This window comes from Hippoglossus hippoglossus, chromosome 6, assembly GCF_009819705.1.
Source record: "Hippoglossus hippoglossus isolate fHipHip1 chromosome 6, fHipHip1.pri, whole genome shotgun sequence".
In the NCBI taxonomy this organism is placed as follows: domain Eukaryota; kingdom Metazoa; phylum Chordata; class Actinopteri; order Pleuronectiformes; family Pleuronectidae; genus Hippoglossus; species Hippoglossus hippoglossus.
Window position 1 is genome coordinate 10,302,845 of NC_047156.1, and position 19,870 is coordinate 10,322,714.

At 43.9% G+C, this 19,870-nt stretch overlaps 1 protein-coding gene across 2 annotated transcripts; it reads left to right on the forward strand.

The window, feature by feature from the left end:
• The first annotated feature begins 613 nt into the window (after positions 1-613).
• On the forward strand, positions 614-19,066 carry LOC117763523 (DENN domain-containing protein 5B-like). Of its 2 annotated transcripts, XM_034588712.1 has the most exons (21): positions 615-957; positions 5,295-5,404; positions 5,773-6,487; positions 6,936-7,123; positions 8,755-9,267; positions 9,373-9,601; positions 10,712-10,862; positions 11,860-11,950; positions 12,035-12,154; positions 12,257-12,409; positions 12,584-12,662; positions 12,759-12,834; positions 13,240-13,368; positions 13,452-13,573; positions 13,724-13,869; positions 14,044-14,162; positions 15,171-15,355; positions 15,534-15,616; positions 16,091-16,217; positions 16,476-16,650; positions 17,688-19,066. In XM_034588712.1, the coding sequence occupies exons 1-21, from the start codon at positions 849-851 to the stop codon at positions 17,869-17,871; spliced, it is 3,804 nt and encodes a 1,267-aa protein (XP_034444603.1). In that variant the 5' UTR covers positions 615-848; the 3' UTR covers positions 17,872-19,066. The 2 variants fall into 2 exon arrangements, with proteins under 2 accessions (XP_034444602.1, XP_034444603.1); XM_034588711.1 differs by having other exon boundaries at positions 614-957; positions 12,584-12,834.
• The last annotated feature ends 804 nt before the right edge of the window (positions 19,067-19,870 follow it).

Below are 19,870 nucleotides of genomic sequence, written 5' to 3' on the forward strand. Positions count from 1 at the left end.
CCTTATTTCTCATGTTTAATCAAATATATGAAACATTCACTAAATGCATGTGAAACGGGGCTGAGCAGGGTTTTGGCTCGAGTTTGTCTTACATCTGAGAAACGGCAAGAATCAGAAGATTTAAGATGCAAATGGTGGCCCCAATTAGTTCACTGGTATATGGGCCATATTTACCATTTACCACCTGGGCTACTTTAGGCTCAGATCCATTTTGTTCGGGCCCAAGGAGGCCAGAAGTGCTGCATCACTGCCTGAAGTGGACCAACATCTGGATGCTAAGAGAGAAGTACAACGCTGTGTATGTGTTATTTCTCCCTGCTTGTATTTATATTTTTATATTTTAACGTATTTATTTCATTGCTGCACATTATGACATGTTGTATCTCAATGGGACTTTGGTAGTTAAATAACAAAGGATAAATAAAACGGTATACAAAATTTGATAATCTATGATCTTCAATTAGCTAATTTGATATCTGAAAAAAATCACAGCCTGATGTTGATGATGTGTTTAGGTCTTTTGTCTCCCTCTCTCCACCCCTCTCTCTCTCTCTCTCTCTCTCTCTCTCTCTCTCTCTCTCTCTCACACACACACACACACACACTGCCTCCTCCCCCTCTGAACAGACGAGGTGACCATCTCTGGATCATCCCGACCGGAGTCACACGGCGGATCAGTGCGCGCAGCCCGGCGGCCTCTCAGCGCACGGATCAGGACTAAAAGGACGAAGTGGCGCTGGAGCATCAGGGACCGCGCAGCATTTCGGATTAGCCGCATCAGCTATGAACATCATCCGCGGGGTTTGGCAGAAATAAACCGGAGCTCTCACACCACCACGCCGTCGAGGATGAGCGGGACTGCGGCGGCCACAGCGGCGGCTTCCTGCCGCTTCGCCCACTACTTTGTTGTGTGTGGAGTGGACGCGGACACGGGCCTGGAGCCGGACGATGGAGCAGGTAGATGGTCCACACGAACACGAGAGAAACACATCCACGCTGCACAAATCCAACATGTGTGTCATGTTTAACATGGAACTCTTCATAAAGGCCCATTTGTTCCATTTAAATGTGTTTTGATTGGACGCCACATCTTTTTTTCCCCTTTCACAGGGTTGTTGACAACATCATATCTGCAAGTGGCCTGTGTAGAATTGACCAATAGCAATTAATTTTCTATTTGGGTATATTCTATTTTGTTATCTATTCCTATCAGAATTTGCTGATATGATTTTTGCCAGGGTTTGTGTGTTTATTTTTTGAAATAACATTTGGCTACAGTCTATATTTTTGGTTATGAAACAGACAAACCGTGAATCAAAACACATCCAATAGAACAAATATATTCTCATGAATTTGAATGGAATTTAAAATGATTATTGTGCTGCGTTATCCCACAGTCTTGTTCCTTTGTGTCTCTGCTTGTGGGTAAAAAAAAAAAAAAACCACATTGCACGTCTGTCCCCTGTGTTCTCATCATGTAAATCAAATCATTTCAGAATATATACGGTATATAGCTTCGCTGGTTTTCTGCAAGTCATCCACCGCTACAGCTGCATGAGGAGGATATCGCAGAGAAAGGGATGAACAGAGAGCGGACGACAACATCATCCTTTCTGCCTGATAAAGCCGGAGTGGACGGGTTCATGCAGTTCTTCATGGATGACACAGGGTTGTGTGTGCATGCGTACTGATTACACGCTGCCCTGTGTGTATGTGAATAAGCGCTGATTGTCTCCGTGTGTACGGCCCTCATCATCCTCCTGGTCAAGATGTTTGAAGGAAACAGGACTGCTGATGAATTAGGGGGTTGCTATGGCGATGGCAGCTGCAGTGATGCTGCCTTGTGATGGTTTATTTGTGGTGGAGAGGACGGCGCTGTTAGAAATCGAGACATCAGGTGGTGCTTGTGTCTTCTGAGCTGCTGACACTCGGCTCTGTGGTGTGGGGACGGTCACAGAGGAGACATGTCTGCACGTGTCCTGCTCTCTGTGTGTGTGAGGAAACAGAAGCGTGCAGGTGTGATGAACACCAACACCCTGAACGTCACTTCCAGGTTTGAGTTCTGAGGCACAAACAATAGTCACACCCTGAATTCTCCTTGTCTCCTTTGTGGCAGCAGTAGAGCATCTCCCTGGGGGGGAGAGATGGTATCCAGACGTGCTCACCCCCCCCTCTCCTCTTTCAGTCAAATGGATGTTGGATAACGCCACAAATTAGTCAGCGCAAGAAAATGTCAAATGTAGGATGAGCTTGCGTTGGAACGCACTGCTGCAGATTAGTTAGTGCTCTAACTAACCAGTGAGGACTTTGATAGCCGGCCCCCTGCGGTGAGTGACAGCACTGCTGGCTATTGTATATCTGAGCTCTGCCAATCTGCTTATGTAACAGCAGGTCATCTAAGACCCGCTGCAGCAGGGGGCCGTGCTGCTTTCCAGTGATCACCGTCCGCCTGTGAATGTGTCGGCCTTTGCATGAGCATAAGGTGTTCGTTCTTTCATGGACATGAGCCTGAGAGCACGTACAAATGTTTCTGTGAGGTCATATCTTGTGTGTGTGTGTGTGTGTGTGTGTGTGTGTGTGTGTGTGTGTGTGTGTGTGTGTGTGTGTGTGTGTGTGTGTGTGTGTGTGTGTGTGTGTGTGTGTGTGTGTGTGTGTGTGTGTGTGTGTGTGTGTGTGTGTGTGTAATTAGTGCACGCCTACATGGACACAGTCTGCTCTTGTTGGCTTCTCAATAGATGCCACTGTGTTTTCTGCAGCCAAATCAAATTTCACATGACGTTGCCCATTTGAATGCTGAATGGCCGAGGCTTCAGCTTCCGTGCAGGCCACATGACTGTCACAGGGGGATGACATCAGCGGAGGGAGAGAATCTCCCCGACCGAACATTCGAGACCTGATTTCTGATGTTTAACAGTTTTTTACGTAGAGATTTTACAGCATATCACACTCGTTAATACTCGTGCGGACGTATTTTAGTTTTAAGCCCTCAGCACATTCTTTTATCCTTTTATTTTAAGCAAATGAGCCCACTACCACGTCTGTGTCTCAGGCTCAGATTTAAATCCAAATTTGTTATTTTGTTAATCGCATGATTCACCTGAGGCACATCTGTAATGTAAAGAGTGATTTAAGCAGTTTGGGTCTAAAAGGAATAACTTGCTGTCATTGTGATCTCTTTTCACATCTGTCCTCATCCACTCATGTAATGATGTGATGAATGGGACGGTGAGAGTAATTCTGATGGTGAGTGTGACAGATGTTCAAGCCTCCCTGATGACGTGCCTCTGTTTTAGCAATGGACGACCATTTGGGGCCATAAATCTTTGTGATGAATGTCTAAACCGTGGGATGAATATAAAACACGCTGTCGTGCTCCAAAAACACTGACAATATTTATGTTCTAGTGATAATAGGACGATGATATTAGAGTGAGAGGGAAGAGTCAGTGGAATTTTAAGTATTAAGATTAAGATTAGAGCAGCAACAATCCGTTGATTAACCGACAAAAAAAATAATAGGCAACAAGTTTATCAATCTGCAATTGTTTAATCCACTTCATAAAAACAGATTTGGATTTTTAGGGGCTGATGCCTATTACGATAGTAGAGAGTAAAAAATTTCAGATATCGGCCGATATGTGTACTTGTTAAAACCCTTTTTACAAAGAAATGTTATTGAGGTCTGATATTTTACAGTTTAACCCTAAACTTTATCATAAATAGCCATAAATGAAAAGAAAACATAGAAACATCCAAATATGTCGATAAAATATAGATCAAACTATTATTATTTGAAACATTACTTGGGTTTTTATGTCACAGTTTTCTCACATTTCATAGATGAGATGATTAATATGATTCATATGAAAATAATAATTATAATACATGATGATGTAATGCGCTTTGAAACACACCGGCTGATGTATCTTTTCTTGTGTGTGTGTGTGTGTGTGTGTGTGTGTGTGTGTGTGTGTGTGTGTGTGTGTGTGTGTGTGTGTGTGTGTGTGTGTGTGTGTGTGTGTGTGTGTGTGTATAAACAGAGGGAGGAAGCATGCTCATTACAGTGTAAATGCAACAGCCATTTAAGGCGTCATCCAAACACAAACAAACCTCCCTCCACCTCCGTCTCTTTCACAGAAAAAAAGAGAGAGAGAACGAGAGAGGCTGCTTTTCGCTGGGCTCTGAACAAACTCTGGTGGGAGCTCGTGTCAGGAGGAGTGTGGGTTTTAACTGGATCAGCTGATGAAACCCAGGCTGACGTATACCAGACGTGCTGAATCTTCGAGGCTGCAGCGGATGTGGCTGCCATGGCAACTAGGTGTCCCTGTGCAAAGCTCCATTCTGTTCCAGTTTGTATCCTCAGCAAAGAACATTGACTCCCCCTCTTTCCACCGTGATCCATTCGCTTCAGTCTCCCACCTGCCAGGCTGACACGCTTTAACTTGAAGTGGTGCTCCCTCCTCACTCCGCCTCCAGCGCCGCTTCCGCTCGCTGGCTCCTCTGCGTCATCTCGTCTGTTAGTCGGCTTTTTGCGGTTGTTTTTGTTCTTTCGATGATGTCAGTCAAAGCTGAACACTAATGCTGAGCAATGTCACGGAGGACACTTGAAACGGGGGAACACAGCGAAGAGTGGCGTTCAAGGGCATCCCTGCAGAAAGTGGATGAATAATGAAAGCACCTCCTTCACTTCTGTCAGTCCATTACACACACATTAGTTTATTTCCACGGCCTGCTCTCTCTTCAGCGGCTCCTCTTCATCCACTCGCGCTCACACAGACAGTCCTCTGAATGTAAAGAGGAGAAACTGGAGCCAGGCAGAGCAGTGCATCATCTATGTGCAGTGCGAATGCAGGAATAGAGATTTCTCACATGCTTTGCAAACTCAGTCCTTTTGTATAAATGTGGCTGTTGCAGAGAAACCTCTCATCCTTTATCCTCAACCTGAAAAAACTCTCCTTGTATGAGAAAGCAGTGTATATATGTCATCGAGGCTTGAAGGATTCTCTTACTGCAGGAGGGCTGCTGCACCACTGTTCCCGTACTGTCTCTATGGTAATGAGCTGCGTTACATAACCCCGCTCCCTCCTCACTGTAGAATGGCCTTTCCTGTTGACAGCAGATTATTATTTTTTTTCGGTGTCTTCCTGTCCGAGCTTTTTTCATGAATCAAAGCTGCTTTCAATTTTAGACGTCCTCTGTTCCGCCCTTTCCCCCGTTGTTATGAATTGTGACTCAGCAGTGATGAAGGTCAAAGATCGCTGTGCACTGACGTGATGTGAAATGTCTGTGTTTCAGGTGAAAGCTTCGAGCAGAGCCCCATTAGACGATCCTTCAAGTCAAAGCTTCTGGTGCACTACCCTGAAAACACAGACAGGAGCCCCTTCAGTAAAGATGCCGTCAACATGGTGAGATTTTGTTTTGTGCATTAAATGAACTGTTGTTACAGGAATCAGATAGATTTTTATATTTAGTCTTTGTTGTAACCCTTTTTTCCCATCTATCAATGCTACAATATGAAATTTGTTCCTGTGTAGATTTCAGCAAACCAGTCCTCGAATGAAACCTGTTAACCTCCATGATGCTACAGTCAAAATCCAGTCAGATGCTCCACAGTGGGCCACTTGTAGGGACCCCCAGTATATACAACCTTGGATTAGATTCTAAATTGTCCTCAAAGATTTCAGAAACACCTGAAGTTTTAAGTCGTAGAACATTGTCAACATTAAAGTGCCTCTTAATTCTAACCCCCTTTATCCTCTTCATCTGTCCTCAGCTGTGTATGCCGAGGGGTCTGTCCTTCCGCACCCAGACCGACAGACTCGATCCTCAGTTCCACTCATTTACACTTTCCTCTGATGATGGCACACGTTCCTACGGCTTTGTCCACACGTTCTACGAGGAGGTGACCAGTCCTCAGATCATCACCGCCATGCACACCCTCAGTCAGATGCACCACGTGGAGCACCAGTCCTCTTCATCGTCCTCCTCTCCCTCCTCCTCGGCTTCATCCGCCTCCTCGCCCTCCACCTCCAGCATGGACTCTCTTGTGAGCAGCCTGGACGAGTCAGACGCCGAGTCCCTGGCTGGGATTTCTGGCTGCCTCGGCTGCGCAGGCTCCTTCGATCCAGCACGCGACACCCTGTACGTGTCCAAAGCCCTCTGCCTCCTGACGCCGCTCCCTTTCCTTCAAGCCTCACGACAGTTCCTGTCTCAGCTTCACCAGGCTGCGACGTCGCAAACAGCTCCACCTCTTCCTCTGGAGAGCTACATCCACAACATCCTGTACGAGGTGCCCCTGCCTCCACCCGGCAGGTCGCTGAGGTTCCACGGCGTGCATCGCCCCATCGTGTGCCAGCGGCCTGGGCCAGGGGAGCTGCCACTGGGGGAGTATCCTCTGGGAGAGGCCTTCTCCCTGCTGGGTGTCGACAATATGGTGCAACTACTTACCTGTGCATTTCTGGAGACTCAAGTTCTGCTTTGCTCTCACGGTAAATAACCAGTGAATTAATTAGCATGTTTAAAATCAAAGGAAGATATTTTTATAGTATTATAAAGAATCAATTTAAGATGATGTGTGAGTATATTGAAGAGCACCTTAAGCAATATCTATCTGTGCTTTTACAGAATTTATAAATACAGCTGTTTTTATTCATAGAAGACATCAATAATATGATCAACATAACATTAGAGTTCATAATTAATAGAAATGGTCCAGACAAGTTCAAAACATGGTGAAAAACTACAATCTAGATCTCCACTGATCCAAATTCACACCAATTTGATGTGTTCTTCCCTGACTCGAACCACATCCTGCCACCAAGTTTCGGGAAATCCGTTCAGTTGTTTTTGTTTAATGTTGCTTACAAATGTTACCTCGAGTGTGGATATTGCAGTTATTCTTGCTAATGCCTCATATTTAACTTTCTCTCTCCTCAGACTACCAGCGTTTGATGACGGTGGCAGAGGGCATCACCACTTTGCTTTTCCCGTTCCAGTGGCAGCACATCTACCTGCCCATCGTCTCTCCGCCATTGCATCACCTCCTGGACGCCCCCATGCCCTTCCTGATCGGCATCCAGCGCAGAGATGGAGCTCAGCGATCCTCCCTCCACCTCCCACACGAGGTACAGCTCCGAATAAGCAGCTTATTTTTACTTTTTTTTTTTATATCCGGATGCAGACATTTCAATAAACATTCACACAAAAAAGAATCTAGCAATGTTTTGTCAAACTGAAACTCTCTTCCACACATTTGCTGATCATCTCTGTTCTGCTTGCTTGACAATTTGCCTTCGGGCCTCGGTCTTGTGGAACAGAGACGCCACGTTTCCACAGAGCTGCCCACCCCCCCCAACTTCAAACCCAATCCTGCAATTGAGATCACTTTATGCTGCATGAATCTCTCACTGACGCCTCTTTGAAGTCGCTCTGCCCCAGAAAAAGAGGCAATAGAAAAGACAGCTCGTGGGGGGGATGAAAGCCAAAAAGCGGAGCAGGAAATATCCAGAATAATGGGACTCGCTACATAATTAATGAGAATTAGGGATCACCGCTTATTTCTTGAGTTGTGCAATTTGAAGGAAATGGGAAATGTTTTAATCATGCATGTGTGATCGGTTGAAATAAAATCCGAACCGCAAGAAAAGCCCAGTTTCCCTGAGGTGATCTGAACACTTCAGTGGTTGTTCATAATATTTATATGCTCACAAATTGATCTAATGCACAAAACAACTGGGAAAATAAAATGTATTTGTGTGAGTTCTGATCCCCCGTTTTCTCCTTTGGCTCAAAGAGAGGATGAAAAGACATTGAGGAGTGAAGACATCAAGTAGCACATAAACTGTCAGGCCGGAGGAGGTCTGCCTCTGTCCACTCCCCCTGAGGCTGTAAACTGTCGGCCTGAGGTCACTGCTGAAGGTCGAGTCGCTGCTGACTGCGCTGCTTACAGAAGCAGTTTTTAAAATGAGTTCCTATCCTTCACTTAAAGTTCTATCAGTCATTGCTCAGCAGCTACGCAGGCTCAGTTTTCACGCAGGCTCAGTTTTCACACAGGTTAATGGTGTCATTTGCTGGTGTAAAAGCCTGATGATAGCAGCGGTTATAGCAGTAATCTTTACATAAGCCTTCACATGCTAATCACAGTGAATCGCCAAGAATCTAATAATGAAATATAAATCTTCATATCTCCTAATTGGATATCACAGCTCAGCCTTTCTTTGTCTACAAGAGATGTATAAGAGTCTGTGCTTCGGGAAAGTAGACTGTGTATAAAGATGCATCTCCACTTCTTCCCATCATCCAGAAATTAAGCCAAAATATCCTGAATACAAATGCTGCCATCTTGGGCATTTGGAGCCGGACTCTGCACAGTAGTGCTTGTGGGATGGAGCTGCAGTATCGAGGTCCAGCCGATGAATCACGCTTGACTAATTGGGCGTCAGTCTCATGGGGTTTCAAATAATTAAATAAAACAAAACTTACTGGAAAGTAAGCATTTGAACAAACCTCTGTGTGATCTAAACCTAAAATGACAGAAACCATCTGAGAAAAAAATATTTGACGTGTATGTTGACAACGGCAATGTCCCACCCATTAACATGGAGTTGGGGTTTATGACCTACACTGCAGCCAGCCACCAGAGGGCGATCAAGACACTTTGGCCTCACTTTTCAGGAGCTGCCATGTCATGTTAAACCTGTATTATCTGATGGATGAGCCTGTTGATAATAATTGTTTGTCTCACGCTTCCTCACAGGCAAACCTGTGTATCGTCGACATTGACAACCACTGTGTCGAGGCCCCCGAGGACCTGCCCATGTTTCCAAACCAGGCCGAGCTCATCCAGGAACTGAGCGAGGTCCTGCTGCGTTTTGGGCTCTCTCCCCAGGGAGGTGTGATCACAAAGCCCCCCACCACCACCAACGCCCCCACCTCGCCACGTGTCAGCAGCCTGGTCCTGGAGGATCTGATGGAGGACAGAAGGAACGGGAACCTCGGCGGCGAGGAGCTGGCAGTGCTGGAGAGGCTGCAGGCTCTGGCAAGGAGGTGCGGAGGAGGGAAAATGTCAGACGGCGAGCAGACGCTGGGACACGTGTTCGAAGAGGAGGAGGAAGAGTTAAAGGCTGCGAAGCTGAACATTCAGCTGAGGGAGGTGTTTGCTGGACGTTTTTCTGCCATGTTCGGCAGGTATGACGAGTTCGTCATCCACAGCGCTCTGGATCTAGACTCATGGCTGAGCAACCGAGAGGGCACGTTCAGCTTTGACAAGGTTACTATTTTCCAATGATTTAAATAGTTTTCTCTAAATTTTCGATTGTGATAGATAATCAATGCTGACGCTGATTTTCTTCACTCATGGTTCATAATGTTTCAGGGTTCCTTCCTCTCGGTTCAGCCCACGACTCACCTGCGTTTCATGTCTCGGTTCCTGGAGACGTCCATGTTTTCTTCTTTCGTCGATGGGAAAGTGATTTCTCGCTGGGCAGAGAGAGATCCACTGCAGCAGCTGTTTGACAACCGGCTGGAGAAAGAAGGACTGTACGACACAGACAAGGACTCCCACAACTGTCACTACAGGAAGTGCACCACGCTCTTTGAGTCAGGTACAGTGAAGAATTACAAAGACATGCATTGGGGCAGAACAATTACATATTATGGAAATCACCATAGCATATACCTTTTTATTATTGTCATTACAAATCAAATTAGACGTAGGGGAACATACTGGTTTGGCACAGACCCCAGAATGAAATCACATCATTGTAATTTTCCCATTTCTTTCCAGTGAAGATGAAATGAAAAAATACCAATGCCATTAAAATTATGAGTGTTATCACAATTGTAATATAATCTATCCAGTTGCAATATTGTTGATATTGTTGCTCTCTCACCAGGAAAGACTTAATCTGACATGACATCATCTCCATAGAGTCTCATGTGAATCTGATGTGCACGTTTACCGCCTCAGTAATTACCTGCAGTCGTTTAAGAAGCTGTACAGTTTGCTGACAACCTGCGACAAACCGAGAGAAACACTGGGTTGTTTCACCAGTGTCTTTTCAGGCTTTAGCAGTGGATTTAAATCCCAACTGGTCATGTGAACTGTGATTGAAGTGGGTGCCAGATTTTTCCGAGTGAATCTGTAAATCTGTTACCATCTGTCCCTCTGTCCAGGGTTATATGTCCACTATGTTGCTCAGCCTTTCTGCAACCACAGTTTCCAGCACAGAGGTTTTTGCTTTAACTCTCCACAAAGGGAATCCTCCACCAGAACGTTTGCATTTGGAAATTATAATTGGTGGACAGTGTTCTCAAATGAAAAGGAAAATTAAACAATCTGATAAATAATTGAGACACAATAGGAGCGGGACAGAGTTTGACTCGAGGGGGGGAAATGTGGGTAGAATTAGAGAATTTGAGAGGGGGTGAACTGAATAAAATGGCGGAGAGAACATTATATAAGAAAAGCTAAATGCTTCGTGTCCACTGAACACTGTTTCAGACTGTCTGCTTTGAAGTCCTGCCAACCTCACTGCAGCAAACTCCCTGCTCACATCTCCGTCCGTCTGCAGCATCATGCACATTTAGTTTTTTATCTTGCCAATTTGTCTCCTATTCATCTCATTCTGTATCTTCCTGTGTGTTTTCTTCTAACAAAACAAGCTGAGTAGCAATTAACCAGCTTGAAAACATGTCTGTGTGTGTCTGTGCAGCCCAGGCAACTGAACGCAGACTGCTGAAGGCCGACCACACGGCCATCCACCCCCACCTGCTCGACATGAGGATCGGACAAGGTCGTCACCAGCCGGGCTATTTCCCCAAGCTGCAGGCCGATGTGCTCGTCCAGGGACAAAACACCAACAAGTGAGGTTTTCTGCCGTTAGTCAGTGAGAAATAATTTCAGCCAGGACTCATTCCACCTCAGACCGAGGGGTAGTTCTTGACCTTCCAACTCATGTGAAAATGTATATATATTTATGATTAAACCCATATATCCACACATTTTAGTTTAGGAGGAAAGTAACCAAAAGATATAATTACCTCAGCCACTGTGGTTATGTTTTCATTGGCTTTAGTTAGTTAGTTTGTTAGTTAGCAGGATTTCACCAAAACTACTGGACAGATGCAATATGGGTCAGGAAAGAACCCGTTAAATTTTGGTTCTGATCTGGATCGTAGGGCGGATCCAGGAATTAGTTTTTCACTTTCTGTAACATTGCGAAAAACAGGACGTTTTCGACATTTACTTTGATCTCTCAGAGAAAAATTTGAGTCTGTGTAATTTGGTGCAGATCCAAACAAAAATCTGGATTTAGTGAAATTAAATGTGGTTTCAAAAGGGGACAGTTGGGCCTTGCCGGTGGTGTGCACTCTACTGAGGGGTCATTCCAGATAAATGTGTTTTGTTGAATGTTTTTAAATTTATAATCACAATAAAAGTAATGTGCAAACAGCGGAAATAATTTGCTAAATGTGATGGATGAATGGTTGAATGTTAACTGAAGATTTGGAAAAGTGACATATTTAGACAACACTAACTTAGCAATATAGTAAATAGTTTTATAGCCTAAGGAAATGTATAAATATGTGAAAGTTCCTGCACCTCAATGTCAATGAGAATTCATAGAAGTGCAACCAGCAACCTGCAACTTTTTCTGTCTGTAATAGTTTAATGTAACATCCAGTTTAAAAAGATATTAAAAAGTCCACCAGAACCGCTGCATATGGTTCATGTTATTACAGTCCATCATATCATGTAGTATCCAGGTTCTACCAAAATACAAACATGTGATACGAACACAGAACCTCATTTGCAAACACTTTTGTGAATTAAATTTTGTCGTGTTCTCTGGGTGCACAGGTGGTCCAGTCGTGTGACAGCATCACGCAGGTCTGAGCCCAAGAGATCGACGACAGCTGATCACTCAGGAGTGGATAATGAGCAGAGACAGGTACTTCTCATCTTTCAACACTCGGACTCTCCAAGGCTTCAGGAAGGTCACCTCTGATTCATGACCTTTTCGTTTCCTCAACAGAAGCACACGTTCATGAGGAAGAACCTCCGTCAGGCGAAGCTGCTCGACCCGTCGCCTCAAGCCGTCACTCAGACCCACCGAGAGTTTGTTGATGGGCTGCTGAGCGAGTGTCGTCTGAAGGTGAGAGCGCTCGTTCTGCGTGGAGAGGGAGGTGCTGCTGTCATTGATTTCTCAATTCAATGCTCGTGGTTCGTGGCCATAAAACATTCTCTGGCTCTTTAGACCAAGCGGATGCTGATGGAGAGGATGGGGAAGGAGAGTGTGGATCTCGGTCATGGAGAAGCCAACATCACGGGCCTGCAAGAAAACACACTCATCCACGGTCTGTGTGACCTACTGGAGAGAACCTGGGGCCACGGTCTGCAGCTGAAACAGGTCAGACACTCACAGGCGTGTAATTAAACATGCCCTCAAAACACAGACGACCTACAGAAGCATCTGGAACTGTGCGTCATAGTGCAAACACATTTACATCAAGCACATGTGAACACAAAGAGGCGACTGCATGAAGCGGTTCGATGTTGACAAGTGTGTTTTTATCCCAAACAGGGGAAGTCTGCTCTCTGGTCCCATCTGCTTCACTACCAGGCAGCCCAGGGGAAGACAGAGACACCAGCTGAGTCTCCAGGTCAGACACTCACCCCGCTGTTATGGTTTTCTCTTTTTAAATCACTGAGCTCTCAAACTTTACTGATCATCGGTGTTGTACTCGCTGCCTGTTTAGGGTCCAACGGTTCGGAGCAGAGGACGTTTGATGACGGCGCTCTGCTCCTGAGAGGATCCTTAATACAGGACATGAGGTAATGACAGCAAATGTACTGGGATGTTGGAACGAGCTGTGTATCTGTGGTGGAGGCTGGTGATGGCGTGATTGTGATCTCTGTTTGATGACATATGCAGATGGAAAAAAATGCCTCAGGCTACAAATTCTTTTCCACTTTCAAATAACAGATATTAGATATTTTAGCTGAATGTGTCCAATATCTAATAATTCCAGAAATCTCTGTAATACATTTTACAGTCTCAGAAAAAAAAGCTGCAACCATCGTTAGCACAGGCCAACAGCCCTTTACAAACAGGCAGTTCTGTTCTGTTGGGGTCCAGAGAGGTTATATAAGTTCATATAAGGCTGTAATTTGTCTTGATGATGGATGAAAACATTAAGGGGTCCTTACATTCAATTGTGACATCTGTTCATCCTCCAGGTTTATCCAAATCATGAGTGAGGGTCTGTCCGAGGTGGGTCAGGCCCGGTCCTGGATCCATCTGGCTCTGGAGAAGAAAATGCTTTGCCAGCACCTTAAAGAGCTGCTCACAAACCAGAAGCTGCTCAGGTCAGAATTCATCCACCGTTGACTCATTGGATTTATTATAAAAGGCTGTAACTTTGACAGACTTTTCTTTTCTTCCCTGACAGGCAGCTGTACAAACCTCATGCATTCCTGCTGTGCGAGGAGGAGAGGGAGCAGTTTCTGTTCCACCTGCTGTCTCTGAACACCGTGGACTACCTCTGTTTTACACGGGTCTTCACCTCCATCAGTGAGTCCTGTGAACTTTAGAGAGAATTTACTGGTTGGTTTATAGCTTTAAAAAAAACAATGAAAGTATCGTACGAAGGTCTAGGTCATTTTACTTGTGAAAGAAACGGCTGAATATTGAGAAAATAACCTTTTCTCTTGGTGTCTCCAGGTATTCCATACCGTGTCGTTATTATACCCATGAAGAAGCTGAGCATCGCCATGGCAACGGTTAACCCCTGGGTGTGTGTGTCAGGAGAACTGGGCGATTCAGGAGTGAGACAGATCACGAAGAACACACAAGAGATTTATTTCCAGGTTTGTATTCACCCCTCTGTGTTAATATTCGCTTACACATGTAAAGCCACACACACACACACACACACACACACACACACACACACACACACACACACACACACACACACACACACACACACACACACACACACGTAGAGCTGATGTCCGTGTGGTCTGTGCTTTTCCTTTCAGTGTAAGAACCTGGGCAGGCTGAGCACTCTGCAGCTGGGACAGGAGAACTCGGGTTTGCTGGCCAAGTGTCTGATCGACTGTGTGATGGTGTACAACGAGATTACCGGACACACATACAAGTAAGACCCATCCTCTGACTTTGCTCTCAACACTGACTCTGATTCTTAATGAACCTTTGTGTCACATGTTGGATGTCCAATGTCCAATAACATAATTACAGGAACCAAACTCCATTTAGAGTTGACTATTGTTGTTTTCAATTTTCACATTTAGTTCTATTGCCCCTTTATGTATTAACCTAATATACTGAATGCAATATATGACTTTTGATCGAGGTCTGCGGGCTGTAACTATGTTTTCGCTGTTCTTTGTAATACGTATAGATCTACATGCATGTTCCTTTTAAAGTCATTGCAATTTCTTAACAAAACCTATGGAGCCATTATGAGTCTTCAGTGGCAGCAGAGTGGAGCAGGACAGTTTTCCGACTTGTGTCTTTTGAGCCTTGTTGTGGATTATACTGTTTTAGGATTAGTGGATACTTCTTTGTTGACTGTCAGAATACCCAAAGATAAACGGGCAGCATTTTATGTTGATTATTTTTGTGTACCATATATTTGCACAGTATATGTGGATTATCCTTTTTTTTTCTTTTCAACGGGTTTTAAAAAACACATGTCGCCTTAAAGCTTGTACACTTTTCACCCAGTTCAGGATTCTACAATAACGCAGACATAAAAAACGAATGCCACTCCGCAGAGCAATACCTCTGCCATGGGTCCTATCCCATAATGTTAAAGCAAGTGATTAAAACATTCCTGAGTCCGCCCCTCCTGACCCGTGCCAAAATTGTACTCGGCTCAATCCATTCTGTAGTTTTTGTGTAGCCTACTCTGCTTAATAACAAGGAGGAAATAAATCTAATGATATAATTTATGTCTTGGAAAACGTTTTTCACAAATCTAAATTATATTGGATTTTTAATTATTTATCAACGATGTTCTCTCAGGACACTCCACCAGCTGATGGGAACAGATGTCCCTCTCCTTCGCCGTGTATTTGCATAATAAATAGCTTTTTTAAATGTTTTTGAATATAATGAAGCTCTGTGTCCTCTTTCCTCTCAGGTTCCCATGCGGCCGGTGGCTGGGGAAAGGCGTGGGTGATGGCAGCTTGGAGAGAGTCCTCATTGGTCAGCTGGTGTCACCTGGTGGGGAGGAGGACGCTGGAAGGTGGACAGGGACGCCTCCGGAGCTGGCCTCTCCTTCTCAGACCGTACGGATAGTGCTGGGATCGCTTGGCAGCCGAAGCAGTACGTGCTGACAAAGAGCACATTCTTTAGTACAATGGCTGACCTACTTGTTGGTTTAGGTCCACCACAATAACACATTCTGCTGCTGTATCACCTTTCTATTGAGCCCCTGTTCTCTCCCGCTCGTGTTTGTCATCGCTCGTCCTCACGTTTCTGTTTGTGACATTTATCTTGTCAGGGATGCAGTCTGTTGAAGTACAGGAGAACATGAGGGAGACGGCAAATAACCTTGTGAAGCACTTCCACAAACCTGAACAAGAGGTACGTGACTGTGAAAGTGAGATCCCGCATTCATGTAGCCTGTTGGTTCACTAATATACAATGAGGAGAGATATGGTTAATGCAGAGAAGAGCATCTCTGCAGCGACGTTCTGCCTCCTGTGTGTTATTTTTATCTCCACCACGGCTCATTATCCCAGCTCCTCCAGCCCGGGCCTCCTTTGTGCATCAGACTCTCTATGTCAGCAGCAAGTTGAAAGAACCGAAGAGATTTGATGGATCAGTTCAGTAACAAGCCTCCAACTCAGTGCCGTAACATATTTAGTGTACAGGCTTTAATGCACAGGCTCTGTTCTGTTGACATGCCTGTAGTAAATTAAAGGAGAGCTTCCTTATATATTAGAAATTGTCTCTGTTCTCTGCTCTGCTTCCCATCACTTATATGAGATTTGCTGAAGTTGTAAGATGAGCCTCATGCTCACAGTTCCTCTGTTCTCGTGTCTTTTTTCCTCCCAGAGGGGAAACTTGACGGTCTTGTTATGTGGTGAAGGAGGGCTGGTGCTGTCCCTGGAGAATTTCCTCCTCCACGGGCTCAAATCCAACCGTCTCTTCCAGCGGAACGTGTTCGTGTGGGACTTTGTCGGTAGGTACAGTGAGTGCAAGTTCATCAAGATCATCCAGAAATGTGATGTTTACATCTCACAGATGTCAGACCCCTGTCTCCATCTAGTGGCAGTGAACATGGGCTTCATATATTAAATTACATGCAACAAAACATGATTGATGTTTTATTGACATCAGTGTAGCAGCATCCATCTCCAGTGTTTTGGTTTTTTATGGCCTTATTTTTCAGTATATTAATAAGTCATGCACTGACGTTATGGAAAACTCTTCCCCACAGAGAAGGCAGTGGTTTCCTTGGAGACCGCTGATCAGATGGGTGATCTGCAGGGATCAACACTGACGAAGGGTCCGCCATGCGACTTACTGTGCCACTACGTCAACGCCATCAACGCCTCGCCCCGCAACATTGGAAAAGAGGGAAAGTTCCAGCTGTTCGTCTGCCTGGGAATCAGGTGAGTGTTTACCATATTATGAATGACAGTTTTAAAACTCAAGCGAGAGACTTGAAACACTAAAACTGCTTTCAGAAAAGCACTGAGCTCTAAATATTCTCCTGAATTTTTCTGGAGATTCTCCTTTTTGCTGCCAGCCCCCTGGTAAAAACTCCAGAGAATGTCCGGCTGAGCCCATGTGAGAATACAGCAGGACTATGGCCACAGAATTCACTAGTGACATTTCTAACACATGAGGGATGCAAAAAAACAACAACATTAATACAAATATATCAGGATGAATAACGTAGAAGAAACTGAAGAAGATGTCAACTTGGAAAGACAATGACATTTAAGAACTATTGACGATAAGGACAGACGGCCTTGTCAATGTGCTGTTATTTAGACATCATGTCTTGCCTCCTGTGTTCTTCACCAGTCCAAACCTGAATGCTGCAGGGATTGTCCTGTTATTGTGAGTGTGTCTGAGCCAGACAATCTCCTGAAAGTCAAATAAAATAAGTATATAGATTTATTTCTTAAAAAGGCATCCTGGTCTTTGACTTGCTAAGCTTTTCCTCCTGAGGCCACAAGGAAGTGGCCTGCAGCATAACTGCTTTACTGTTTTCTCTCACTGACCTATTTACATGACAGAGTTCAGGGAGGGACAGTATCCGCCTTCGTTCTCTAATGGTGAGAGAGAGGCAGAGGCACAAGTGAAAACAGGGGGATATGTTTTAAATGCAGGGAGCTTGTTAGTTCATAGTAATGCTGTTCTCAAATCACATCAAGGGCACATGTCGAAAAAACCCTGAGTGTCTTAAAAATAATTTGCAAAGCAGTCGAAATGCTCTTTTCAAAATTATTCTTATGAAGTGGCTTTCAGTTGGATGTTTTATTTATTGTTTCCTGCATTAACTTGTTTCAATTTGTAATTGCACATTGTATTTTCTGTTTTAATATCTGTGAAACACTATTATATAAATAAATGTATTATGATGATGCTTATTATTTGTATTATTATTATTGGACCATGACCAACCTTCTCCTCTCGACAGGGACCGGCTTCTCTCCCAGTGGCTCCCCCTGTTGGCAGAGTGTCCCCTGACAGCGCGGACGTACGAGGACAGTGCTCTGCTGCGGGACCGTGCAGCCGTACACTCCCTGTCTCGCATCCTACACACGCTCAATGAGTTCGTCATCACCCTGGAGACGGCACTGGTTAAAGGAGTTGACCTCTGACCCTGAACGATACGCATGGAGACTAACAGCCCCCTCCCCCCACTTCTGTGCAACATACTGCAGGAATGCTGATGGGTTGAAACGTTCATCTTTCCATGACTCTACGAGACTTTATCATTATAAAAAAAGGACACTGGACCAGAGGAAGCTTCAGACGTATTGCCTTGTTCACTGTATTTGCTTCAGGAAATGGTCTGGTTTTTCCCGCTGCGCTTTACACTGTGAAATTCCTGGAGGAGAAAATCCGAGTCGTTAATCATCTCACATTTACAGTAGATATCCTCACAGCTCGCTCCGTTTACTGCACCTGACCCTTAGGACAACTATAACTCTCCTTCTACCGCTGTATTGCTTGCACTTGGAATTTAAACTAAACACATGCATGGCCAAATTCTGTTTCCTTGTTTGTTTTATGTCTTTAGTGTGTTGTGACCTGAAATATCAGGACTCAGGCCTTATTATAGAAACATATTTCTTGACGTGATTCATTGAATATCTTAGTAAATATAATAAAGAAAGCTAATGCTCCTACAGTATGATATGTTATAATAGGTTGTATTATTATGCTCTTGTTATACTGTGAAACGTCTGGCCTGATTCTCTTTGCTTATTTCTTTGGGGTCACAAACTGCAGAGAGTCATGCTCATGAGATCCTCCCTTGTTGAAACACTGAAACCAAACTGGTGTCCCAGTTGTGTCCGTTCAAATAGTCTTTACCACTTTGTCAGATTTTTTTTTTCTCCTCTCTCATTGTAAATATTTTGCTTCATTGGATTTTTGATGGAACTGTGGCCATTTGTTCTTATGCTAGATGAATCTGTGGCATCTTTCCTGTATAGAGGCATCTTGTTTGTGTCTGTGTAAAACAATAGATTCCACTATACTTTACTGATTATGTGGATTAATAGTCACGTTGTTTATTTCTGAACTGTTCGATTGTCTTTGCAAAAAAAACAAACATCTGACAATGAATAGACCACAGGTTCTTAAAAAACCGCTAGGTATTATTTTGATGTTGCATTTAACAGTTTGAGAATTGTGAAAATGCTGTCTCCTGCACTCTCCTGCAAGCACTATGTAACCCACAATGACCAAGCCTTTATTATCATTGAAGTACAGATTAGAGAAAGCAATAATGAACTGTTATTTATGAAATGTGTTGTAAAAGATTAAAGTAAATATTGACATACCTGATATGTCTTGGTCCTGTTTTTTGTGCTATTTATCTCAAATCTGGGATGTGTGAATGGATATAGTAAAATGTTCTCATATAGTAAAAGTTTATTTACTTTATAGGCCACTCACTTCATAGTTGTTTTTTTAACATCTGATGTTAACAACAAATTTGACTTTTATAGATTACCAAATGTTGACCAAGTACTAAATACATACAGTATATACACATGCAAACTGTGTGATCCGAGGACATTTAAAACATTTTAGGATGGTGTTTGCCCGGGCAGCAGTGGTGTGCATACACACAAGGGAGACCTAAATACACCACACAGTGTAATGCAATCTCATTCCATAACCTACTTTAGTAAAGATTGGGACGCTGAATTTTCATCGAGCATTTTTTGAAGACATGCAATTTTGTAATTGAACGACATTTTGGTGTTTGTGTTTTACTTCCAAAGAGTAAGTGTTTATTGCAGAGCTACAGAGATGATTGCATTAGACTATGACTTCTCACTATTTGCAATTAAAGGCTCAACGACAGTCATGTAGTAACTCTGGTTATCTGCCCTTTTATTTACATGCAGTTTTCCCAAATCGTAATTCAATGTGATGGCAAAAACAGCAGCAGGAGCAGAGAAGGAGAGAAAATATTTAGATACTTTACTTAAGTTAAAGTACAACTACACTACAGTGAAAATACTACAGATAAAATAAAGGCCTGCCATTAAACCGTCAGTAGAACTGAGAATTTTGTATTTATTTTCATTATAGATTAATGTGCTGGTTCTTTATTTGACTAATGGACTGATTGTAAACTGA

Excerpts from the sequence above, each read along its gene's own strand:
- LOC117763523 (XM_034588711.1), top strand. The coding sequence starts at position 849 with ATGAGCGGGACTGCGGCGGCCACAGCGGCGGCTTCCTGCCGCTTCGCC. Across the intron at positions 9,602-10,711 it reads CACCACGCTCTTTGAGTCAG|CCCAGGCAACTGAACGCAGA; the intron begins GTACAGTGAAGA and ends GTGTCTGTGCAG. Across the intron at positions 13,574-13,723 it reads ACGGGTCTTCACCTCCATCA|GTATTCCATACCGTGTCGTT; the intron begins GTGAGTCCTGTG and ends TGGTGTCTCCAG.